The sequence below is a fragment of the Telopea speciosissima genome, chromosome 1, assembly GCF_018873765.1.
Source record: "Telopea speciosissima isolate NSW1024214 ecotype Mountain lineage chromosome 1, Tspe_v1, whole genome shotgun sequence".
Classification (NCBI taxonomy): Eukaryota; Viridiplantae; Streptophyta; class Magnoliopsida; order Proteales; family Proteaceae; genus Telopea; species Telopea speciosissima.
Window position 1 is genome coordinate 86623410 of NC_057916.1, and position 25670 is coordinate 86649079.

The window sequence follows — 25670 nt, forward strand, 5'->3', positions numbered from 1 at the left end:
TTTTTTTTTTTTTTTTGGGAATTGAGAGCTTGTATGAATATATATATTTATCTATAAGGGGGGGGGGGGGGAGTGACCTTTGGAGGGGGTAAGGTACCGGATCTTTATCACCTCCAGTTTGCTGACCGGCCCAGTTCCCAGTTCCTCTAACAAAGGGGGGCTGAAATGACCTCTCTACCCATGCCCAAACACCTTGCCCGGGTGGGGTCCACCATCCCCTTATTAGAGGAACTGGGGAACTGGGCCGGTCAGCAAACTGGAGGTGATAATTTTCCTAAGGTACCAGCCAAAGACTCGAACTCAATTAATGAAATGCAGTGCCCACGCAGCCTGCCTTGTTCGAGCATGCCACCATGTGATGCGCTATTTTATTTTTGTTTTCAGCTAGATTTTATGCGTTTTTCGCGCTGAAGTGGCAATTCACGAAATTTTGATGGAAATGAAGGATTGGTTGTAAACGAACAGTTAAACTCCATATCGGTTATTTGGTAGTTCGCCTTCGTATGGTTTTACTTTCAGGATCAGTAAAAGAAAGGTAGATAATGGAGAAAGGGAAAAGAAGAAGCCATGATGATGGATTCTAAACCTTTCTCATTCTCCCCCTTAATTACCTAAAATTTAAAATATCCTTGATTTAATTACAAATTAATGTCCGATCCGATGACGAGAAGTGTAATACAAGCAACCATGGAGAATGGTAGCGAGTAGTAATCCCCAGCTTCTGTATTTTGTTCCTTCTAACACTCTCGCAGTTGCAGAGCTCAACCTTTGCCGGCCGGCGTCTCTCTCTCTATCGAGCTATTGAGCTTCGAGTCCTGAGAGTACCACCGCCATAATCATAATCGCTGTATTTTTTCGGTTCCTTTCTTTAATTATTTATTGTTGGCGAGATGCCTGGTCTTGTATCAGTGAAAACACCTCCAGACGCTCCACCGCTTCAAATTCTTGTTCCCGCCGGAGATCAACAGGTTCAAAATCATGACGAAGAATCCGAAACCAGAAGCCCTAAGATCAGATCCCCGATGCCGAAGAGAACCCCATCTCCATCCACTTCACGGGCTAAGCCTTCGCCAGGCGGAAGCTCTGGCAAGAAGAAGACACCCGAGAAGCCGAAAATTGACGAATCCTCCCTTGACAATCCCGATCTCGGGCCCTTCCTTCTTAAACTCGCCCGCGACACGATAGCCAATGGTGAGAGCCCGAACAAAGCGTTGGATTTCGCGATTAGAGCTTCCAAGTCGTTCGAACGTTGCACAGGGGAGGGCGAACCGAACTTGGAGCTGGCCATGTGTTTGCACGTGGTTGCGGCTATTTACTGTAGTTTGGGAAGGTTCGAGGAGGCGATCCCCGTGCTTGAGCGGGCGATTACAGTCCCTGATGTAGCGAAAGGGCCAGACCACGCGCTCGCAGCGTTCTCAGGTTATATGCAGCTCGGAGATACGCATTCGATGCTTGGTCAGCTCGACAAATCGGTTGCTTGTTATGATTCTGGGTTAAAGATCCAGATGGAAGCTTTGGGAGAGTTAGATCCGAGGGTCGCAGAGACTTGCAGGTATGATGCCAATCCCTTTCCATTACTCTATTCTAGCCGGCACTATATTCCGCTCCTCCCTGTGACGAACCGCTTCGGTGCCGGACGATCAGCGCCGTAGCTTTGCAAGATATATATCTCTAGATTTTGTTCTTGGCAGATTATAGAGAAATGCTTTCTGGAGTTTTTGTTCCTGCCTACGACAATTTGCACGTTACGTGTACACTTTGTTGTGTGGCATACCGTTGTTCTTTTCTATTTTCGACGAAGATTTCTGTAGTTTGGGTTCTCAGAAGCAACAATTCACGCTTGTTTTGGCCGCAAAGAGTGTGTTTTTCCGGCGTCGTAGTCTCTGAATTTTCCTCCAACGATGTTAGGCGCATGTTAGTGAAATGTCCTTGTATTCTAACGTGCGCTTTTTACTGAGTATCCTGTATCCCCATGACCCCACTTGATTTGAGGCGTGTTTGGCGGGATGCGGCCACTGGCGCCTGTTACAGTCAGAAGATTTTATGGCCTCGAGATTTGGAATCTGGTGCCTGTTTTATTCTAAAATTATTTCATTCACAATGATTAACTCCCCCCCACCACCAAAAAAAAAAAAAAAAAAAGGAAAGCTGGGATCAAGCATTTTCAATGTGGTCACAGTAAAAAAAAAAAATTTTTTTGGCAGAATTCTGAAAACAGTTGTTGCTCATACATGTCTCATGGTCATGGAATGATTAAATGTACTTTTCTTCTGGACTTTACCGAATATAACCTTGTCTGAGGCTCTAACGACCAACTACATCTTCCATCTTAGCTAAATTACCTTGTATGATTGTATCAGACTATCAACTCTACATTTTGTAGAACAACATTTTGTTTGGATGGATGATAAATTGACAATGATAAACAACACAATGACAAAACATATGTAACAATTAAATAGTATGTAACAACTTTGCATCAATTTTGCTTGTATGAGCTAAAAGGATAATAAAAAGTGGGTCAACAAACATTCTCCTGTACTTATATATTAGACGAGGATCTTCTTATTGAAATTAATGTTCAATATTCAACACAATCACCTCGATGTAGTTATCTTTTGCTCTGAAGATCTAAAATTTTCCAGAGACAAGTTTTTATCCTATTCTTGCGTTTATTTTCAATAGGCAGATAGCGGTTTACTGCCAGAAAATATCTAGTGCAGACTTGGAAGCGAAAATCAGATCCCTAATTCTGTTTCCACACAATTGTTTATAAAATGGCAGGTACTTGGCTGAAGCCCATGTCCAAGCTATGCAATTTGATGAAGCTGAAAAGCTATGCACGAAGACCCTTGAAATCCACCGTGAGCACAGCGCACCAGCATCCCTTGAAGAAGCTGCTGATCGCCGGTTAATGGCCCTCATATGTGAAGCAAAGGGAGATTATGAATCTGCCCTTGAGCACCTTGTTCTTGCAAGTATGGCCATGATTGCCAATGGCCAAGAGATCGAAGTTGCTGCAATTGATGTTAGCATTGGTGACATTTACCTGTCCCTCAGCCGTTTTGATGAGGCCATATTCTCCTATCAGAAGGCCCTAACTGTCTTCAAATCCGCCAAGAGTGACAACCATCCTTCAGTCGCATCAGTCTTTGTGCGTCTTGCTGACCTCTACTACAAGACAGGCAAGCTTCGGGAGTCCAAGTCCTACTGTGAAAGTGCTTTGAGGATATATTCAAAACCTGTTCCTGGAACTATAGCAGAGGAGATAGCCAGTGGGCTGACTGAAATCTCAGCAATCTATGAAGCTGTAAATGAACCTGAGGAAGCATTGAAGCTCTTGCAGAAGGCAATGAAGTTGTTAGAAGACACACCAGGGCAGCAAAGCACGATTGCAGGGATAGAAGCACAAATGGGTGTAATGTACTACATGCTTGGTAGGTATGGAGAGGCTCGATACTCTTTTGAGAGTGCTGTGGAGAAGCTTAGAGCCAGTGGGGAGAGGAAATCAGCCTTCTTTGGGGTTTTGTTGAACCAAATGGGTTTGGCTTCTGTGCAGCTGTATAAAATAGATGAGGCTGCAGAGCTATTTGAAGAAGCAAGGGGGATATTGGAGCAGGAGTGTGGTCCGGATCATCCAGATACTCTTTCTGTGTATAGTAATCTTGCAGCAACCTATGATGCCATGGGCAGGTAAGAAGATTTCTATTTTATGGTTTTAATGCGTATGTATTATCCTCTTCAAGCATTCTCCTATTATGTGCCAAAGCTCAAAGCTCTGTTTCTACATCCTAGGAGAATTCCACCTAAAGTTCTTGAATAATGTATTGACTCTAAATCCATCTTACAACTTGAATAGCGTGGCTGCTACTGTCATAGATATGGATCCTTTTATTTAGGTAACTCTTTCCTTCTATTTAGGTTAACTCTTAAGTGTCTTTTCATTTCCTGAATTAACTTTCAACCAAGACGAAATTCAAAGAAACTTCCATTTTGCTGAATGAAATGTAGGGATCCTCATTCTTTTGGGAATCAAGGTTCGAAAACTCGGGTCTTGGTGCCAACTCGGACCCTTGAAAAACTGAGTCGAGTCGAGATCTCGCCGAGTTGGTGCATTTTTTTTTTTCTAGACTCAAAGCCTCATCTCGGTGGGTTTTAGACCTAGTTTGGGTTTGAAACTTGGTATTCACCATATTTTAAGCCATTTAAACACAATGGCACTATCAGATTTTGCAAAAACAAAGTCCAAATAGGAGTTTCAGTTAATGGGAAAGCAGGACAGACACTTATGCTAGAAACCAGGACAGACACAGGACAAACACACTGATTTATGGGGGTATTTCATTTACTAAAGATATTATTCATAAATAAGAAAATACCCCCCTATTTGAATCCAATAAAAATAGTTAAAAAATCAAATTCCAAAAGGAAAAAAAGTCAACCTCCCAGTTCAAGAACAAAAACTAGATTTTCGGCGGTAGGTGCAATTTTCAACTTTCTAATGCTGGGTTTTTTCTCAAATTTAAAAATTCCATAAATCTTAATATGGTAAAACATTGCTAAAAACCAAAAGTGCGGTAAATATTCATTTGTTTTGATGTCCAAAGATATATTTTTATTCAGAGCGATTTTGACAGCATTTGCGCACACCGAATTAAGTTTGACCCCATGGACTTGTTGGAATTGGAAAGCTTTCCAACAAGTCCAAGATTGCTAAAATATGATTTATATTGAAAGAGTTATGTACCGGTCAAACTTAATTCGGTGTGCGCGAATGCTGTCAAAATCACTCTGAATGAAAATAGTTTTTTGGACATCAAAACAAATGAATATTTTACCGCACTTTTGGTTTTTAGCAATGTTTTACCATAATAAGATTTATGGAATTTTTAGATTTGAGAAAAACCCCAGCATTAGAAAGTTGAAAATTGCACCTACCGTCGAAAATCCAGTTTTTGTTCTTGAACTGGGGGGTTGACTTTTTTTCCTTTTGGAATTTTATTTTTTAACTATTTTTATTCGATTCAAATAGGGGGGTATTTGCTTATTTATGAATAATATCTTAAGTAAATGAAATACAAATACAAAAGCATTTACTTAACTGATATTAGGCATATAAAAGTGTCTGTCTTGTCTGTCTTAGTTTCTGGCATAGATAGGTGTCTGTATACCAAGAATTTCCAGCAAGATCTCGAGATCTGGCACTCATATAAAGGACCTAGATGGGCATTTTTCTATGTCAAACCGAGATCTCGACCGAGATCCGGTGAGATATTGACATTTTGAGACTCGTAGGCAGTCTCGTCTCGGGATTTCGAAAAACCGAGAAACTCAGCGAGATCTCGCGAGTTCTCGAACTATGCTGGGAATGAACATCACGAGTAATGCTTCATTCCTGAAATCTATGTATAGCATTAGCCTATCATTTTGACTCCATAATGTGAGATGGTTATTTCATTCTGCAGTGGAGTAGAAGTTACTTATGTTGGAGAATTTGTAAATTGATGAATCTAATGTAGAGATAATCCCACAAATACCTTTGTGAAGCTTTGAAATCAATGTCCTTCAAATGTTAATGGTGAATTAGGTTTTTGGCTTTGAACTTCAAAAGTTAATGATCAATGAAGCCTTTTATGTTATCTTGTAACTTGACTTGCTTATCTCAATGCGACAGTATAATCTTGTAACTTGACTGGCTAATCTCAATGCGACAGTCCATTATACAGCTCCAGCATTTATTTGTCTCTGTCTTCTTTTACCGGGTCAAACAGTTTTTTGACTTTTCCATGTGGTGAAATTCCTTTTGGAATGTAATCTTCGATACATAAATGAGGGAGGATGGATCTACCTATCTATCTGTTTTGGGTGCCATCTAAACTGCTGTACACCAGATATGGCACCTGTCCTGCTAACTCCAGGGGACTTTGAACCCCCGTCATCCCTTCCTAACCATATTACTATAATCATCTTCAGTGTCTGTTCCAGTTCTATCCTACTGATATCTATCCTGATTCCATTTTGTATTTGAAAGCAGTTTGTGTTGTAAAGGCCTTCCACTGCGATGGGTTATCTAGTATCATTCCGGGGGGCAAAGAGATCATTTCAGAGGAGGGGAGGAGAGTTTTAGACACTGGGGAGTGCTGCATAGGCTACGGTCCCAGACAGAACATTTTCCCATTTTCCAATCATTTAATCTTTTGAACAACTATAACTAGAATCAGCAACCAACAGTCTCATTGATTGATGAACCAACTGAAAACTGAGCTTCATTGTGACTGGATATCACCATTTTGCTGTAAGAAAACCAATGGAATCTTGATGAGAACAAAGTTTGGTCTTTAGATGAGGGACTGATATTTGCATTAGCATTAACTAATGTTTATGTATTATGGAATACCTTGGAATAAATCTCCTGCTGTTGGACCTGCTTTAATGAACATATCATCATGGTTTATTTTTACAGGGTAGATGATGCAATAGAGATCTTGGAGAGCATCCTAAAAGTTAGGGAAGAAGAGCTTGGAACGGCGAATCCTGATGTTGATGATGAGAAGAAAAGGCTAGCAGAGCTCCTCAAAGAAGCTGGCAGGATTCGGGATAGAAAAGCAAAATCACTTGAAAACCTTCTTGATTCTAAGACTGATAGAGTAAAGAAAGAGGTAACAAGGAGGTGGTCAGGCTTGGGCTTCAAAACTTGACAAAGCATGCTCTCCTCATCTAATTATTCACTCTCTGTAACATAAAATGAAAATTGTGTAAAGGGTCAAGTTGCGCTTCATGTCCTATAGGGAGGGTCAGCCTTGATTTCTTGTGATTTATTCTTTAAAATACTTGTCTTGTGCTCTTGAAGCTGTTCTTCACTGTGAAAGGTGGGTTAAAAGTTGAGCTTATGTTGAGTGAATAAGCATTTGTGGTTGCTTCTTTGTGAGACACTGGTGTCTCTGAAAAATGTAACAATTGTGTTCCTTGTAAATCCCAATTATTCTGGAAGTGACCAGGTACAGAGGGCTCCTATCTTTGATTTTCCTTTATTGTTTCCCACAATACTTTCTCGCTCTCTCTCTCTCTCAACTATACAAATATCCATAGTAAAATGTTGATTTAAGCATCTAATTAATGACAAAAGAATCAATAGCTAGGTCCAGATATGAAGCTATTCCTTTCCCCAGTTTCAATCAACCATGTTGGAAGACCCTGAACACAATCCTGTCCTTCAAGTTTCACGTACAAACATGGAATCAGTTGGAATCTCAACCTTGCCGCCTGCCGGTGATTTCTTTCAATTCTAATTGGTTGCCAACTGATTCCATCTAGGACTGAATCGGAACCCAAATCCGCTCTTTTTGTCATGGTTTTAGGTATCGGTATCAGATCAGCCTTATCAGTACAGGCTGATCCTGATACCCGATCTGATACGGTGCACTAAATCCATGAATGGAATACCATGTCAATTCACACAAAAAACACAAATCCATATTAAATCACACCAAATCCCTCACAAACCATGGTTCCTAATCTAGGATCGGATGATATTGGCTGGATTGGATCATTATCGGCTGAGTTTAATTCCGAGACTGATCCGATACATTGATATGGACAAGGATAAAAAATAATAATTACTATTTTTTTGGAATGAAAAAACAAAGGTAAATGTGTCTTATTTGATTCGGTTTTGAACAATACATCAATCTGATACTGAGATTACGAACCATGTTACAAACTGATATAAGTAAGATTTAGAGCAGCCTTAGAGCAAGGACTGATATGAGATATTGGGACGGAAAAACACGAGCTACGCTAAGCATGATAGAAGGTTGACAATATCGCATCCCAGCGTGACAGATTAATTTCTTAAAGCTTGGCAGTGCGGTAATGCTAGGTGGAAATGCTGATATGTGGCAGCTTGAACACTTGGCAGTGCTTGGATGTCCAAGCTTCCACCAAACACTGCCGCACTGCCTAGCTTAAGGAATTGGTATCCCAGCGTGATTTAAACGCATGAAATGCGCGTTGCCCTACCATCAAACTATTACATCCTTTGTGACGTCATATTTGCAATGGGATTCTGTGGCTGACTCGGATAAAATCTGTCCATGTGGATCTACTTAGTATTGACCGTTGACTTCCAATATAATCAAAGTTTTCATTTTCTTTTACCCTTTAATCACCGAAATGAAATCCACCTCAGCAAGAAAAAATAATAAAAAAGGAATTAAAAAAATGTGCAAGAAATCTCTACTTGGTCGAATAGCATCTGGCCCAATGGGTAAACAGTCTTAGTATCAGATTAGGATCGTCTCCAAGGAGCAAGGAACACCTAGGGCGCTGCCAGTCGTTGGGCTATGCCGCACATATCTCTAGGTATGCATCGAGATGTGTGCGACACAGCTCAACCGCTGGATACCCCTTGATAGCATCCTAGGGGCATGCATCCTTGGAGACGAGCTAAATTCTTCAGGGGGCAGAGGTGTCATTTCACACTGCCTATGATAGGACGTAGGAAACACCACCACCAAGTAGGGATCTTTTTCCAAAAAAAATTACTACGTAATTGGATGATTAGGAACGCAGAATGGGTAAGCAATCATTTCATTAGCTGTTCGTCACGGTAGTCCCTAGTAGCCAGTTGTAGCAGAGGGAAAGGAGGATGAGAGAGGAGGATTCTCTTGACTCCGACAACTACCAAACATCGAACCCTTTAAATTAGTAAGTAACTCGGCTTGTTCTCCTCCATGCTCTGCAACTAACTCATTCCAGTCTCAGCTTCAGATGAACTTTTCGAATCTCAGTGGGTCGTTCCGCTTAGATTTTCCGACGAACATTTCCAAGGAACCAGATACAGAAACCAAAGCACCAACAGAAACCCTAAAACTGGGCAGAAACATCAGTGAGAGACTGAGAGACAGATAAACCCCCATAACTCATCACATGACGGAGGTGCTGCATCAGTAATCTCGCTCCTTCAGGAACTAAAGAAGTAAAGCAGAAACTTTAGGATTCACTGAAGTTTCACATATCAGTATCGTACTATCTCACCAGCAAAACAAACGAATATTGGAAACCCTAGACAAAGTTTGTAGATATGGAGAGATCTAGATCGAAAAGGAACCATTATTACGATCAGAACTACGATTCCCAGACCCTAGCAAGGACCAAACCACGGTACCGCCATCATAACAACAATCAAAGCCATCATTATAACAATGGTACCAGCAATCACCACCGCCGCGGCGGAGGCGGCGGTGGCCGTTTATCTAAAGTTCCGGGAGTTTCTCCTACTGCAACCACCTGTTATCGCATCCTATGCCATGACATGAAAGTCGGTGGTGTGATTGGAAAGTCGGGTAGCATCATTAAGGCAATCCGTCAAGAGACCGGCGCCTGGATCAATGTTCACGCACTCATGCCCGGTGATGAAGAGCGGATCATTGAGATCTCCGACGCCCGTCGACGTGACCCTGACGGACGTGCCCCATCTTTCTCCCCGGCCCAGGAGGCGCTGCTTATGATTCACGAACGAATTCTGGCGAGTGATTCTGAATTTGGTTTTGGATTTGTTGGGGGTCCTGAGGATGAGGAGGACGATTATGGTCCGCGAAGTGGCGGCGGCGGTAGTGCTGGTCGTGTTGCCACCAGGCTTGTTGTGTCAAGGATGCATGTCGGATGTTTGTTGGGCAAGGGTGGGAAGATCATCGAGCAAATGAGGATGGAGACAAAGACTCAAATTAGGATCCTTCCAAGGGATCATAATCTGCCCCGGTGTGTTTCGATGTCGGAGGAAATTGTTCAGGTACCATGCCTTTCATTGTGTTACATAGTTTGGTTCATTCACTGGGTTTCCGTTTGTTTAGCCCCGTAATTCCTTTAAGAAGCGTTTTTTTTTGGTATACTTCAATGGAACATTTCCGTTTGATCGAAAGGCAACTTCTTAAAAACGAGTCTGGAGTTCTTACAGTGTAAATTATAAAAAGGATTTGACTGTTAACACCTGAGAAGAAACGGCAGAAAAGCTCAGTAATTTGCAGCCGTGGGGGAAGTCTAAAATAAATGAGGGTTGTTGGTTATCATTACAATCACAAGAAATTTTTATAAATATGCATTCTAGTGCCAGACAACTGTCTTGATTCAGGAGTTAGAATTGAAGAATGACTTCATTTATGCTTGTTTGGAATGGAGAAAGTGTGCAATTGAAACCACTAACATGTCATACAATCAAGAATGGACAAAAGGGAATGCATGTATAATATTTACACTCCTATAGCTGTGCTGCTTATTTGTGTGATTTAATACTGATTATCATAAATCTTGGGGAACTTCATAGCGCAAGTTCAATTGTTCATTTTTGCTTTCCAATTGTGGCAAAAGCACTGTGCATATTGTAGACAGCTTCAGGAGAAACTACAGAGGATAATTAAATGTTTGGATTTCTATATCCAATACCTAAATTTCAAGTTGTTGATCATAAAAAATATTCTATCCGTTCTGCATCCACATTAAAAACTTGTAGCATACAACAATAAAACTGCATAGGGTTACCAAACTCCTGACATGAACCTTAATGAAACTGAGGTGATCAATGTGTGGGGCAAATGAATTATTGACTTCCTTCAATTTCTTTTTGGCATCTCCTCTGAATTTTTTTTAGGATGTGATGGTAGAAAGTTTGATGAGAAAATTGCATACTGGAAGGATGATGCATTTTGATAAGGGTTGGCATCATGTCTTTGCTTTGGAATTAGATTGTATGGTTGGAATGAGATGAATTGTGTGGAAATATTAAATTCTATGAAGGCTTTAGTGTGGAGATTTGTTTGCAATGAAGCTGTATGAGTTGGTTAGTGGCTTGAGTGTGATATTCACTGGTTTAAAAGTTCAATCCTTGATAAACATCTAAGAGTGAAAAGATTGTGAAATTCTAGGGATCTAAGTCCAAGATCCTTCCTCGAAAGTGTGCACATTGACTCCTATGAGAAACATAGATGGAAGAATAGAGAAGAAATAAAGTAACATTTGCGTATGGATATTGATATGAGAGAGGGGATGGGGAAGCATGGTTCTTAATTTTGGATCGGATCGAATCGTATCGGTATAAGCCGAGACCGATCCGATACAGACAAGGGTAAAAAGGTAAAAAATAGTTTTTTTTTAAAAATGAAATAACATGAGCAAATGTGTCATCTTTGGCCCGCTTCTGGGCATACTGATCCCGATACACAGATTTGATACTGATGCCGAGATTACTAACCATGTCGGGAAGGGAGAGGGAGAGGAGTGTAAACTTTGTTCTTTGGAAAGTTGAGCTGTTTTCATCACGTATGTATTTCTAAATTCTCACCATAGATAAGTTAAAATTTAATCATTGCCATTGGGTATGGATGAACCTTGGTGCAATGGTTAAGTTGTGTTGTTGCAACCTGTTGGTTGTGGGTTCAAAACTTGGAAGCAGCCTCTCCTGCATAGCAGGGGGTAAGGCTGCGTACATTTACCCCTCCCAGACCCTGAAGTAGCGGGAACTTTGTGCACTAGGTTGCTCTTTTTTTTCATTGCAATTGGATCAACTGACTAGTCCTAACCGTTGTATTGGGAAGGGGGAGAACTAGTCCTAACCATTGACTGATATATTTTAAAAGGTTTTGCTCACTTGCTCCTCAGTAAGAAAAGCCAATTAATGGACTTACTAATGTGGTAACAATAAATTTAAGAATTAGCTGCACAGTAGCAGCATAAATACTTTATCATACAAATCAAAATAAGCATGTGATTGTTTGGGGGATATTTTGTGATAATAAAATTTCAGTTTAAAAATTGGGTTTCTATCGGCTTGAAAGGTACTTTAAGCAATTAGAGAGGTTACATGATTGATATTTTATGGTTCCTATAAGTCCAAATTATTTCGGAGTTTAATTTGGGGTATTTATGTTGTTAAGATATGTGTCATGATTGGGGGTTTGTCCCAACGTGATATAGTTGGTGTTTCTTTTACCTTCCTAGTTAGTCTAGTACTTTATTTCCTAGGTTAGAGTTAGATTAGGATACTAGGATTTCTATTTCCATAATGATTGTTTTGTAACTGGTTGTTTTAGTATTTATATATACGATGGAGTGAGGCTGCCTAGTACGAACGATTGTTTCTCTTAGGCAGTCTCCTCTCTTCTCTACTGTCTCTTCTCTTTGGCAGGTACTGGTTACAGATTCTGGGTTTGTTACATGGTATCAGAGCTGTAACCATTAGCTGTTTCGAGAGTCATTCTAAGTTCTCCTGCTACTGGTGCAACGCTATTTCATACAGGAAGAAGGAGAATTAGGGTTTTGTATGAGTTTCGATGAAGATTTATTTATATGAAGATCATACCTGCAATTGTGGAGAGGTTCTGCTGTAGCAAATCTAAAGGTTTTGCTACCTTGAAATTTTCTGATGGAGACAACCAAATCTGCTGATTTGCTACATCGTATCGCAGGTTGTCTGATTTGCTAATTTACTACTGCTTGAGATGGGTTTTCCTTCTATTGCTGGTTCTCAATTTGATTGTTCTTCCTCTGGTTGCTGGCTGCTAGTGTTATCGATTGCAGCAGTGTAGAGCAAACTCTCACCTTCGATTGCTAGTTGTTGCTACTGATGCTGTTCTGATGATGTTCCCTTTTTGATTGCGAGTTATCGTGGTTACCTCCCTGTTGTTGCTGGTTGCTATCTTGAAGGATAAGAGAGACGTGGTTGCGGGCTGTTGTTATTACGGAAGTTGCAGGTTTTCTGTCTCTGTTTTTCTTTTAATTTTAATCTCCTAAATCTCTTCTTCCAACTTTACCCATCCTTACTTCTAAATCCAATCTTGTCCTTTATTTACTTTGCTTCCAAGTATAACTTTTGTGAATAATTACAATTCCTTTCATGGCCCAATGTGAATGATAGAAGATTTCCACCAAAAAAAAAAAAAGAATAATAGAAGATTATCTCATGCGTGGCTGTTGGTTTTAATTCTTTATTTCCTAAATTGTCCCTATCTTTCCCCTTCTGTCATATCTGTTAATTAACTTTGCTTCCTAGTCTATCCCTGGACAATAAATACTAATCCCTACCATAACCTCTCCTCTTTACTTAAACCCTTGAAAATTCTGGTTTATTAACAGATTGCCACTACTTTGGAATTGAGTTTTACCTCCCTTGGGTGGGCCCATCATTGGTTTTAAACTCGAGATTGCATAGATTAATTACAGATTTGCCATTTGTGGGCGCATAACACTCATTTTACGGTCTTGGATCACCAGTCACATGACTCACATCAGTTTGGGATTTGCAATTTTTTGAAGATTGGTACTTTCATGGAGTGCTGCTGATTGCTGTTTGCTTGGATTCGTTTATATCTTATACACCCAATATTGTCTTGGCTACTGTGATGGGGGAGGTTGGGAATTATTATTATTGGGATTTTATTTGCTACCGTAAGGGGGTGCTGGAGTTTATTTAGAGTTAGTCTTGAATATTGGGTTTTTTGTTTGTGATGCTCATCCTTTGAAGTGCTGATTATTGGTCATTATTTGTCCGCGTGTCGTGCTACTGAGGGGGAGACTGGAGATTCATATTTGCTCAAGTCATCAGCTCAAGACTATTTTTATTTGAATATTATTATTATTTATTTGTTCGTGTCCTCAACAACAATTTTATCTATGAAGATGATATTCAACAACAAAGCATAATTATTTGGTCTACAACAACCTGATATTGCCTAGTTCACAACAACCTGATGTTGCTTGGTCTCCAACAGCCTGATCCTGCTACTTAGGTCATAGTAACTTATACTGCTATTTTTTCAGCAAAAAAAAAAAAAAGAAGCAGCAACCTGATGTTGTCTGGTCCCTAGCAACCTAATGTAGCTACTTTGTTTGCAGTAACCTATACTGCCTATTTTTCAGTGGATTTGAGTTTTATTAATCAAACCTTTAATTATGTGATCTTTGTTAGTCTCATTATTGTTACCATGTTGATTGGAGTGCCTTCCTTGAGAAGGGCTTATGTGTAGCTATTGGAGCTACACTTTTATCTGTCTTTGTTTAAGTTACTACTTACTACTTGCCTTCATTTGGAAGGACTTTTGATGTAGCTATTGGATGTTGCACTTTTATCTTTTTTTGGGAAGATTACTACCTACGACCTGCTGCTTATGATGTAGCCGTTGGATGCTGCACTTTTATCTCTCTTTGAGAAGATGGATACTTAATACTACCTGCCTTCTTGAGAAGTGCCTTTGATATTGTTGTTGCTGCTATGATATTGTGGATTGCAGTTAGTGTTCACTACCGCCTATTTCTATTAATTGTTAATTGGATTTTTATTCGACACGAAGATTATTATCTACTGTAGTTGTTGATGATTAATGTGCTTGATTGATATTGCTACCTGAATGAAGTTCTCCCTATGCTCACTGTCGTCTGCCACTACTGTTTGTGCGCAAGACTAATGCGGCTTTTAATATCTCTTCTTGTTGTTCCAAGTTGGAGCCTTTGATATTTATACTCCAGCTTGAGGGGGGGGGGGGGAGTATTAAGATATTATGTCTCACTGATGAGTCAAATTATCACTCACCAGTTAGGTGATGACGCATGGCAGTGATAGACAGTGTAAGGCCAGACAGTTCCAGTAGTCGAGTCGAACCTTCGATACAACAATAACACATATACGACACAGACAGATATCAGCCAACCCGTTGGGTCAGTTCGGGTATTCGTACGTGGTCTGAGCAATTAGTTTCCTTTCTTTTACCTTCCTAGCTAGTACTTTAATTCCTAAATTAGAGTTAAACTATGATACTTTGTTGGATTTATATATACGATGGAGGGAGGCTACCTAGTACGAACGATTGCTTCTCTTAGGCAGTCTCCTCTCTTTTCTTTGGCAGGAATTGGTTACAGTTCTGTTTTGGTTGAATCGTTATGTATTTGGTTTTTCTATGCTCATTTTTCCTTTTGTGAGTACCAGAGTACAACACTTCTGTAACTGTAATAGCTCTGCTGCAATTGGTCTAGGTTGGGATGTGTCATTGATGGCTTCTGCTGTAATTTGTTTCAGAAATGGTTTTGTTAGTGATTAGTGAGTTAACATTTACTTAAATCTTGTTTAGCAAGGGTAATTTGTCACTGTGAGAAGTGGGGCAAACTTGTAATAAATCCTGGCCTTGAAGTAGTTTTGGGGATTTTATTGGGTTTTCTATGCTGAAAGGACATCAAGGAGGGATCAGGATCGTCTCCAGGGAGCAGGGAATTGCCAGGGCGCTGCCAGCTGTTGGGCTGTGCTGCACACATCCCTAGGCGTGCGCCGAGATGTGTGTGGCACAGCTCAGCAGCTGGATGCCCCCTGGCAGCACCCTGGGCGCACGCCTCCCTGGAGACGAGCTCAACTAATCAAGGAGTGCCTTTTGTTTCACCCTTGATAGGAGTTAATGCCATTTCAAGTCCTGTTGTTACTAATAGTGGGTCAACGTCCAAGTAGCTGTTTGGGTTATGAGGTCATTTAATGGATTTGACCCACACGTTTTGCCATTTAGTTAACACCCTACCGGGATGGTTTTTTTCAGCAGTTTCTCTTCCGTGTTTGTTTTTATGGTTTCTAGTAGGTGAGTTCGTGTGTAAATTTATCTCTTCTTTATTCATTTATATTTTAGACCAGAAACAGCTGCGCAATTGACCAGCTACCATCTCTAGCAAGTATATTCGAAACCACCAAGAACCCATCCTAAAAATCAAATTTAAAAATCATGCATCCCCCAGTTACCTTCAGCTGTTTATCACCGTTACCCAAGTACTTCTACGCACCTGCTTTGTTTTCTTATCTCAAGAATACATACTTTTCTCCAAGAACTCACAATAACTGCTACCAGTGCCACCATAGACCTGAGTGAAAACAAATCTTTCCTATCTGAACTCCATCTTTCCTTCCTAAATTGTTATCTCAACTTTACTAGAATTCTGATAAAGTTAAACCAATTTTCTTGAAATTCACCTTTAAAACTCTATAACTCATTAAAAAATTGAATAAATCCTTCCCTGGACCTAGCATATTGGATCCAAGTGGGTTTTGTATGTTCCTGCACCGCTGAAATTACACTGGGCTATTCATCCCAAAAAAAAAAAAAAGGTACACTGGGCTGATAACCCCTGCTGATTAGTTGCTTTCTATTGAGATCATTTTTGTATGTCCTGGCAAATTATTAGTAGTTAGAACAGATATTAGTACAATTACCAGATAGAGTAACAAAGAAAGGGGAATTGAAGTTCTTATCTTCATTTTTTCAGTGTTCCTAGAATTACTATATACTTATATCGTATACTTAGAGAAAGAGGTTCCTTTTATGGTTTGTAAAGAATCTGTAGGAAGCTTGATATTTTTGAGCTCTGTAACTAATAACTCCTTGTAGCTGGCATGGAAATAGATAAATAAATTTGGTGTTTCCTATATTTTTGGTACTTAGAGGAACTGCTTTATGCTTTTAAAAGTCTGATAACAATAGTTCCCTTTCAGGTTGTGGGTGATGTTAATGCCGTGAAGAAAGCTATAGCAATTATTTCATCACGCTTGAAAGAGAGCCAGCTTCGTGACCGTAGTCATTTCCATGGACGGGTACATTCACCAGAGCGGTTTTTCCCTTCTGATGATGATTTCAGTCCGCACATAAACAATATACCTCATCGATCACCCATGGATGAGGCTACATTAGGACCACGATCTTCCGCAGGTTTTCCCAGTCTGAGAAACAATTCATATGGCTCACGTACATCTGGCTATGCATTTGAGTCTGGGGCTGGTCCCATAGCAGACCACCAGTCACAGCTATTCTCTGGTGAGGACATAGTGTTTCAAATTCTTTGCCCGTATGACAGGGTAGAGAGTGTAATGGGAGAGGCCAATGGGATTATAGAAATGCTCAGGGATGAAATTGGTGTTGATCTTAGAGTTAGTGATCTTGTTCCTGGATCAGAGGAGCAGATAATCATTATTACTTCTGACGAGGTATTCTCTCTCTCTCTCTCTCTCTCTATACGCACACACACACATTCACACTTGAGCATGCACATGCATAGGCACTGGTGTAGGCAGTGTTATCAGGCGTGCTCCTCAAGAATGTGCCTTTGCACCTCAGGAGTGAAACACATCCCTTTTACCTGGCTGTACTTTGATAATGTGATCGGAATCATGTTAGGAGTTTCAGTTGTGCTTCTCAGTTGGCCTTCTTTTTTCTTTTGTTAAAGCACTGGTGCAATGTTACATGTTCCAACTATGTATATCACTGTAAAGGTCCTGAGTAGCTGACTGTAGCGTGTACAGTCATAAAGACAATTAAACTACAATGGTTTCAAAGTTTCAGGAAAAATTATCATTAAGACGAGACTTCCATTGAGGCAATATGGCCTGCTTTAATATCAGCTGCTTTTATTTGAAGTTTTCTTATTGAATAGGGTTTGTTAAATTTCAAGAGACGTATTTGGTCGGCTTAAGGGTTACTTTCCATGGAGACATAATTGTTTGCCCAAATGTTTTGGTGCTTAATTGTGATTTGATCTCAATGTTTCTACTTTATGCTAGGCTCCTGATGATGAACTGTTTCCAGCTCAAGAAGCTTTATTGCATATTCAGAGTCGGATTGTAGATCTTGTCCCAGACAAAGATAACATTGTAACCACAAGGTTACTTGTGCCATCTAGTGAAATTGGGTGTTTACAGGGGCGAGATGGATCATTGTCTGAACTGAGGAGACTAACTGCTGCAAATATAGATATCCTTCCCCGAGATGAACTTCCTGCATGTGTACTAGGGGCTGATGAGCTTATACAGGTTTGCTATCACTATCTTAAGTGAAATTCTTACAATTCTTATCCGGACAATGGAAGCTTATGCATCATAGATGCATTGCTCTCTTTCACTTCCATCCAGAAAACCTGTGGACTGCATGCAAGGGAGTTGGAACCATCCTTTGGTGGACCTCATGTAGGAATGTGTGAGATCACCTAATCCAGATATAGTCTCATCCATCTAACCTATCATATGCTTTGCCAGTCAGATTCAAACTGTCCTGGCAAGTGAGCAGATCCTCATAAAGCTTGTTTAGGTGGTTGAAAGCATACCTTCAATATGGTCATGCATGTGCTGTTGTCTGGATGGCAACAAAGAAATCCAACTAGATGTGCACCTAACCTGTTTGGGTATGAAAAATCTGGGTCAGGGAAGTTGTAAACTGACCCAGACAATGCTACCATCTTGTGATCTGTTGAAATCCCATTCAGAGTTCAAGTCCCCAAATACAGGGGAAAAGGGGGTGAGGGGTGGGCGTTGATTACCAATTGCTGACCAGGTGGGGGGCCTGCTGTCGATCCCTTTTGGCATTTCTAAGATGGCCATTAATTTTCCCTGCTGTTAAGTTGTACTATTGCAACCATCAGGTTGTGGGTTCGAAACATGGAAACAGCCTCTTCACAAAGTGGGGGTAAGGCTGCGTACATGTGCCCCTCCCAGACCCTGCAGTAGCGGGAGCCTCGTGCACTGGGGTGCTCTTTTTATATAGAAAGAATGGATTCAGTATTATGATAAAATGAGCATTTACAGATTGTGGGAGAGATAAGAGCAGCCCGAGATGCTCTTGTTGAGGTGACGTCAAGGCTTCGGAGTTACTTGTATCGTGAGATATCTTTTTCAAAGGAATTCTTACCACCTTCCACGTCAGCGACAGCCCCAGCTGGTAGCATGTTTGGATTCGAGGCTGCTTCCCCCAGTAGAATTCCAAGCCGTGAAAGTTTCCAGGGAAGTGACACTCCTGCAGGCTTTCAGAATGTGCAGACTGTGACAACCGCACGGACATCAAAGGTAATAATCACAGTAGAATTGGAAATTGCATTGCTGATATATTTGCAGTGTTCTGTCATCCTGTTTTGCAGCTTCATCTAATTGATGCTGTTGCAATGTTTTCCTGTGTCAGCCTTTATTTGTTATTTTTATGTGGTTAAAGCTTCATTGTTGTAGGATGCTGGAGCATCTAGTAGTGGATCATTGGACCGAATTGAAGGTGATATTCGTGAAGATGTGCCAAGTGTGCTGAATAGGTAGTGATTTCTCAATTTTTTCTTTGCAGTAGTGGCTCTTTATTTTTATTTTCCCCCTCACAGTAGTGACGTCTCTTATTCTGCAGCACTTGCCCACTATGATTTTTTTTCTACTGTCTATCAGAATTGCTGTGCCACTTGTCACTAGAAGCACACTCGAAGTTGTCATCCCAGAGCATGCCATTCCGAAGCTCATAATGAGATCTGGAAACAAGCTTGCACAGATCAGCGAGGTGCTTACTTCCAAATTTTTTTTCTCTTATCCGATTTAATGACTTGTGAAGTGATTTAGATACTTTATTCTAATTTGGGTTTCACTGGAGTAGTTGTCAGGAGCAAGTGTTAGCCTTGTTGAAGATAGACCTGAGCTGACTGAAAAGGTCATTCAAATATCCGGTACTCCAGAACAGGCTGAGAGAGCCCAGAGCCTACTTCAAGGGTTTATTCTGAGTAGTAAGTTCTCTATTTCCCTTTTCTCCCAATAGCAAGAATTCAACCTTATTATCCATAATGTATATTTCATTTTATGTGCATATCACAATTATAATTTCAAGTGGTCTTCATTTTTCAGCACAAGAAGATGGTCCACCAAGCTAATTCGAAAGTGGGGTTTGCAAAAAGTGAAAGAGGAGAAGTTGGTTACAATTTTGTTCCCAATGCAAAAACTGGAAGAGATATGCTCAGTTTCATTTGGTAATTTGACCTCCTAATGCAATCCCCGAGAGTTATGTTATTTGTTTCTTAATTTCTTGTACAGAAAGGTATGTGTAGCTTTTCATGTTGCAGTTTGAAGATTATTTCTCTGAAGCATAATTAATTGAAATTTTAGGAGATTGAAACATTAGTATATTTGGGAAGATGAAAGTCTTGCCATATAGGAATGGATATAATTTTCTTTGAATGGGTTAAAATATGGTAGAAATTTTGGTGCCTTTGTGAAAAAAAAATCTTTCCTCTTGTTCTTGTTATAGCTTTCAGGTGGTTGGACCTAATCATCAATTTAGATGTGTATAGTGAATGGCAAAATACACTTTTTGTTACGAGTTCTTGTGGCTATTACACGCACAAAAGCCTCCATGGACGCACTTAAATGTGCCACGTGTAAGGGTGATTTGGCCAATCCAACCATTGAAAAGTAAAAGACATGGTTCAAACTCTGTATTGGGCAGTGTCATTTTGTTTTTTCAAATTTCATAGCAAAACTCAATTCATCATGCATTGATATCATCCTCTTGCATTGTTTAGTCATTGATTGATTTTTCAAAAACTGATGAACTTCGAAGCTTCATATTGTCACATGACCACTTTTAATTGAGTTCAAACTTGACGAGTGTTCAAAGTACTGTGGGACCTACTTGTACCGATCACTAGACATCCCATAGTCGAAAGGACTATCAAACCAACTCCATCCCCTACAGATTAAAGAATGATGAAAGTTTCTCATCATCACTGTGGGTGAAGAGAATCCAATCATTCACTTGTTGACGAAGGTACGGAATATCCTTTAAACTATTCCAAAAGTCTCATCCAAATGTCCTCAAAACCCAGGAGTAAAGTGATTCTTTCTTCAATGTGGGTGAAGGAAGCTCAGTCCCTAAAGAATTTACATTTTAGAGATCGCATAGGTAGGAGTGTCATGGCCTCGTTGAATTCAACATCACCTACTCAATATGAGCAGCACTGCTGCGTATACGAAATTCAACTTAAATGTGGCGAATCAGATATGAGATCCGTTCAGGTGCTATAAAGATGACTCATGAATGGAGAGGCCAACAAAAGGCAGCAACAATTCAACATGAGATTTCTCTGGCCAGGTAAAAAAGAACATAATTCCATGTCTAGTAAATTGCCAAATAAAGAGATCAATCCATTGGAATAGTACTTGAGCTCACACAAAGTGAATCCTAACACCTATAATCCTTATGGACAACAGAAGAGGGTGGTTGTTGGGGGGTATCTCTTACTTATCATCCTCTGTCTACAACCCAGTGGCTTCTTTTTTAGTAACAGTGGCTTCTAAGTGCTAACTTTTACGTCCCTATCCAATATGGATATCAATGTATCTAAAAATATTCTTCTCATCACGCAAAGCAAATCAAAATATCTGCTACTTTGCTCCAAGCTTCCATCAGAATCACCAATCTCTATCATGTGAAAGGGAGAGAGTGGGAGAAACAGAACCATCAACTTAAAGAACTCCTACAGAGATATAAAGCAAAGACACGAGTCTACTACTGCCACTATTCGTAATTCTAGCTACTACTTTTTTTAATTCCTGATGATAGAGCATCAGGAGTTTTGTTTCTGGCCTTCCTCATTAAACGGTAGGTTGATTGTGTTTGATGTGTAACTGAAACTTAATCTAACATCTCATAATCCTCAACTCAGAGAGAGAGAGAGTATCACTCTTGTGGACACCAATGATCGAGATCTTGGTTTCGGTAAGGCCCAAAATCAAGACTTGCCAAATCTCGTTTCGAAGTTTTGATCATGGGTTTCGTTTCAGCCAGGTCCGAAACTGGGGTTTCGACTGAGATTTAATTCCATGGTGAACCATCACAAATCCCACTACCGAAAAATAGGGTTTTAATTAGCAGCATTAAATACTGCAGCAAAGGTCCAAAAACCACCTCGATAATCTTTACTGGAACGCTTAAAATCTACTGCTAAATGTGCCTTGGCTTTTGATGTTAAACTTAGAAAAATTAAGGAAAGGTTTATTTACCGCCAATGAAATGTAGTTTTAAATCCTTATTCTTGGTATGAACTGCATAAGTTGGATCACATGAAATGAAGCCAGATGTGATCAAATTCATCAGACGCATTTGGTGAACCATGAGGAACAAGTGAATAATATCATAAGTAGGATCATGATGTGGTCACAAATGGGAGTACAGAAATTTGGCCTTCCATCAGGTATTTAACAAGTCCTTCTAATTAAATTCCCCTATTAAATCTTATCAAAATAATAGCCCTAGCTAGGGAATCATGGTCAAGCCCTATCAATTGAAGTTGGTTATTATCAACTAAATTACTGTTGAGCAACTCCAACTTCATGTGAACTCACAGTGTAACCATGAACAACCTACTTGAATTGATTCTACATATGTTAATTAACAAGCACCACCATGGTTTAAGATTTAAAAACACCTGATATCATTTAAGACCCAATAAGAAAAAATGATTATATCTCATCCTATTCTATATGATGTCTCTTCTTTGAAACTTTTCCAATTTACTAAGAATGGATAGACATATATTCAGTGAAGAACTGTGGATTCCTCATTATATTACTTTCCAGTACATGCTAGATTGCTAGTCTTGGCAATTGGGTTATTTTCTAAAATATCATCCAAGAAGCAATCACTATCTAAAACCTATAATAGGTTTTTTGAGAATCTTGAAAGCAGTGTCATGCTCCCATCTATATATGTTCTTATTTATGTAGAGCTAGAAACCAATACATGCCCTACAGGTGACCAAACCGCATTCTTAATCCAAACAGCTTCTTCCACTATTTATCCATCTCCCCTGCTTGTCCATGCTTCTAGTACAGCAACTTTGATTAATTAGCCCCATTCTTCTTCTTAGGCTCTTGCTTCTTCCAATCATGGTTTCTGTAGAAGTTGCTCGGACCATCATTGGCATCTTAGGTGGGTGAATTGGGTACCCAGTAAATTGTTTTTCATTTCATTTAAATAGAAATTCTTGACATGGGTTCTGCTTATTTGCAGGCAACATTACTTCTCTGATCTTGTTCTTGTCACCAGTGTAAGCTTAGATCGAGTTTTACTATACTCTCTCCCTCTCCCCCTTTTTTCTAAATGGGTTATTGTTTTGATTAATTTCAGGCCAACTTTCATTCAAATATGGAAGAAAGGGTCGGTTGAGCAGTTCTCACCAGCACCATACTTAGCCACTCTTCTGAATTGTATGATTTGGTTGGTGTATGGGCTGCCACTGGTGCATCCTCATAGTATGCTATTGATAACCATTAATGGATCTGGGTTTCTGATAGAACTCACATTTGTGCTTCTCTTCCTCTTCTACTCTGATGGGAGAAAGAGATTCAGAGTGCTTGTAATGTTGCTGGTAGAGTTTGCATTTGTTGCATTGGTGGCCATTCTTGTCCTGACTCTGGCACACACAGTTGCCTACCGCTCTCTTGTAGTTGGAAGTGTTTGTGTCTTCTTTGGGACTTTGATGTATGCAGCACCCTTAGCAGTCATGGTCAGTAATTGATGTGTTTGGTATGTATTCTCTGAAGAGATTCTAGGTCTAGAACATATTCTGAAACCTGATTCTTCTCTATTTTCTCGCTTCAGAATGCATTCTAGACTCAAAAATATATTCCGAGAATGCATACCAAACACAACCCATCTTCTTCTATTACAAGCTTCTTTCTTTGTCTTAGAAGTCTCATATTCTCATGCATGAAGCTCTGTGGATTTTTAATAATGGATGATGCAGAAACTGGTGATCACCACGAGAAGCGTAGAGTACATGCCATTCTTTCTTTCCCTTGCCTCCTTTGTCAACGGCATTTGCTGGACTGGTTATGCTGTCATCCATTTCGACCTCTTTATCACAGTAATTTACAACTTTTAGGCAGGGTTTGATATGCATTTTAAGTCGATTTCACATTCTCGGATGATAAAAATAGTTTATGACAGTTTTTTGGTTGTTCCATGCTGCAGATTACTAACAGTCTAGGAACTCTATTTGGGCTGGTGCAACTGTTATTGTATGCCAAGTTCTATAAATCCACGCAGAGACAGATGGAGGAGAGGAAGTTGCAGGGCAAAAGTGACATAGGGCTGCCAAATGTGGTTCTTATCCAAGACTCCAAGAAGATGCTCATCAATCCAACTCTTCAGAATGGTAATCTAGTTTCTGAGATACCTGGGCCATGATCATAACATTTTATTCACACTACCACAACACAAATATACCCCAAACCAATATTATTAGGGTCACTAATCCCAGAGAGTGTTTCTTTTGTTCCTTACCATCTCTAATTTCATTTTATAATAATAAAATTATTATAAAAAAAAAGTAATTTTGTTGTTCATGAGGTTCTCGATCATAATACATTTTGCTACATTTGACTATCAAAGCTAGGGTTTCAAGAATTGGGATTGGATTCATCGGATTGGATGAGTATGATCAAAAACGGCCTAGCTGATCTCAATTCCTATTTGAACATCCCACATGTGATGACTCTACATTGAAAACCTTATAAAAATAAGAGAAAAAGAACTCTGTCCAAGAGTGTGACCTACACCAACACTCCCATGAGTATATTTCTCTCCTCCTCATATGAAAAGACATCTTTGGCCCCTTGTTTTGAGGAGGAGTGGATATAGACCCGGACATAAAACTGTCTCCCTAAAAATAAAGACTACAGAGTGTGAATGGCGAGCACTATGATTTGTCTCTAAATAGAGACAAGGCATCGTAAATAAGGACAGCGTGATTAGACCGTAAGCATGGGGCACGGCATGGTTGAAAGTACAGATATAATTAGGTGATAACATCTGACCCTTTTGCTTCTTATTAAAAAAAAAGAGGCTACAATGGTTGAAAGTACATGAACGGTTAGGTGATAACATCTGTCCTTTTGCTTCCATAAATATCCCCTTTATGCACTCTTAATGGCAGTAGGTGAGATAAATCTCATCGTGATCCGGGTTCTTACTTTTACCGGCCCTAACATTAGGTGAGCATGTAAACAAATATTTGTTGCCCGTACTATTTATCAATATTTTTTATGGGGGGAGTGGGGGCAGGAAATTCCTAAACTAGATGAGGAATAAGAAGTCTCGAACTTGAAACCTCTTAGGGGCTAGCTCAAGAGCACTAGTCTCAAGCCAATTGTGCTAGCTATCTACATTCCACACATATTTTTTAACATCCTACCATGGACTGTGTATTTTTTTCACTATGCAAGAATTTGCCATGGACGTATCCATGAAAGTATTATTTAGCATTACGGGCGTATCTTTGCAAAGGACAGTGATCAGATCACCAACAAGTAGAGTGGCAAATTCTCCAACCCAAACCACACCCGCTCACTTCAATGTAGGGATGTAAATGGATAACTGAAATCCGAATCCGAATCCACATTTATTAAATGGGTTGGATTCAAGTTTAGGGTTCTAGAGCAAACTATTTAATTCATCTCAACTCAGTCTTATCCCAATTAAATGGGTGTCGACTACATGGATCATTTTATGAGAGGACTTAAATAAGTTATTTGTTTCCATCCAGTATTTCATTCAAACAAATTAACAGATTTCTTTACAAAATCTAAAAGCCTATTCACACCCATTTGAGAGAAGCCCATATCCTTATATTAAAATGTTTTTTTAAAAGCCCCAGCTCACACACGCCCAATTATTAATGGGCTGGATTAGGGTTGAGTAATTGAGTACCTTCAGTCCGTTTATTAATTAATGTTGGGTAAAATGGTAAATACGTTGTCTCTCAAAAGTCGCGTCTACGGGTTACGAATATAATGTAATCTTGAATCTTCTTCTATCCGATAAGCTTAAGCTTCAAGCTCGCGTTCGCAACAACTACCGAAG

The 25670-nt window shown here is 39.8% G+C and overlaps 3 protein-coding genes across 6 annotated transcripts; all 3 read left to right on the top strand.

The window, feature by feature from the left end:
• Nucleotides 1-861: 861 nt before the first annotated feature.
• Nucleotides 862-25644, top strand: LOC122667929 (protein KINESIN LIGHT CHAIN-RELATED 1-like). Of its 2 annotated transcripts, XR_006333879.1 has the most exons (5): nucleotides 862-1552; nucleotides 2785-3693; nucleotides 6464-6779; nucleotides 10806-10809; nucleotides 25633-25644. XR_006333879.1 is itself a non-coding variant. In XM_043864420.1 (3 exons), the coding sequence occupies exons 1-3, from the start codon at nucleotides 891-893 to the stop codon at nucleotides 6696-6698; spliced, it is 1806 nt and encodes a 601-aa protein (XP_043720355.1). In that variant the 5' UTR covers nucleotides 862-890; the 3' UTR covers nucleotides 6699-6973. The 2 variants fall into 2 exon arrangements, 1 of the variants encoding a protein (XP_043720355.1); XM_043864420.1 differs by lacking the exons at nucleotides 10806-10809; nucleotides 25633-25644 and having other exon boundaries at nucleotides 6464-6973.
• On the top strand, nucleotides 8677-19814 carry LOC122667914 (RNA-binding KH domain-containing protein RCF3). 2 transcript variants are annotated; one of them, XM_043864399.1, is made up of 8 exons: nucleotides 8677-9790; nucleotides 16511-16999; nucleotides 17573-17821; nucleotides 18590-18847; nucleotides 19004-19083; nucleotides 19208-19316; nucleotides 19410-19536; nucleotides 19655-19814. In XM_043864399.1, exons 1-8 carry the CDS (start codon nucleotides 9083-9085, stop codon nucleotides 19678-19680), a joined length of 2046 nt encoding a protein of 681 aa, XP_043720334.1. In that variant the 5' UTR covers nucleotides 8677-9082; the 3' UTR covers nucleotides 19681-19814. The 2 variants fall into 2 exon arrangements, with proteins under 2 accessions (XP_043720334.1, XP_043720342.1); XM_043864407.1 differs by having other exon boundaries at nucleotides 19004-19076; nucleotides 19201-19316.
• On the top strand, nucleotides 22588-24077 carry LOC122667954 (bidirectional sugar transporter SWEET4-like). Of its 2 annotated transcripts, none has more exons than XM_043864464.1 (5): nucleotides 22588-22736; nucleotides 22818-22854; nucleotides 22935-23313; nucleotides 23554-23646; nucleotides 23781-24077. In XM_043864464.1, the coding sequence occupies exons 1-5, from the start codon at nucleotides 22694-22696 to the stop codon at nucleotides 23994-23996; spliced, it is 768 nt and encodes a 255-aa protein (XP_043720399.1). In that variant the 5' UTR covers nucleotides 22588-22693; the 3' UTR covers nucleotides 23997-24077. The 2 variants fall into 2 exon arrangements, with proteins under 2 accessions (XP_043720399.1, XP_043720389.1); XM_043864454.1 differs by having other exon boundaries at nucleotides 22589-22736; nucleotides 23554-23673.
• Nucleotides 25645-25670: the final 26 nt, after the last annotated feature.

What these genes read in the sequence shown, in the direction of transcription:
- LOC122667929 (XM_043864420.1), top strand. Translation starts at nt 891, where the DNA reads ATGCCTGGTCTTGTATCAGTGAAAACACCTCCAGACGCTCCACCGCTT. An exon ending in AGGGTCGCAGAGACTTGCAG is followed by an intron (nt 1,553 to 2,784) that starts GTATGATGCCAA and finishes ATAAAATGGCAG; the next exon opens with GTACTTGGCTGAAGCCCATG. An exon ending in ACCTATGATGCCATGGGCAG is followed by an intron (nt 3,694 to 6,463) that starts GTAAGAAGATTT and finishes TTATTTTTACAG; the next exon opens with GGTAGATGATGCAATAGAGA.
- LOC122667914 (XM_043864399.1), top strand. Translation starts at nt 9,083, where the DNA reads ATGGAGAGATCTAGATCGAAAAGGAACCATTATTACGATCAGAACTAC. An exon ending in TCATTATTACTTCTGACGAG is followed by an intron (nt 17,000 to 17,572) that starts GTATTCTCTCTC and finishes ACTTTATGCTAG; the next exon opens with GCTCCTGATGATGAACTGTT. An exon ending in GTGCCAAGTGTGCTGAATAG is followed by an intron (nt 19,084 to 19,207) that starts GTAGTGATTTCT and finishes ACTGTCTATCAG; the next exon opens with AATTGCTGTGCCACTTGTCA.
- LOC122667954 (XM_043864454.1), top strand. Translation starts at nt 22,694, where the DNA reads ATGGTTTCTGTAGAAGTTGCTCGGACCATCATTGGCATCTTAG. An exon ending in GACCATCATTGGCATCTTAG is followed by an intron (nt 22,737 to 22,817) that starts GTGGGTGAATTG and finishes GCTTATTTGCAG; the next exon opens with GCAACATTACTTCTCTGATC. An exon ending in CAGCACCCTTAGCAGTCATG is followed by an intron (nt 23,314 to 23,553) that starts GTCAGTAATTGA and finishes TGGATGATGCAG; the next exon opens with AAACTGGTGATCACCACGAG.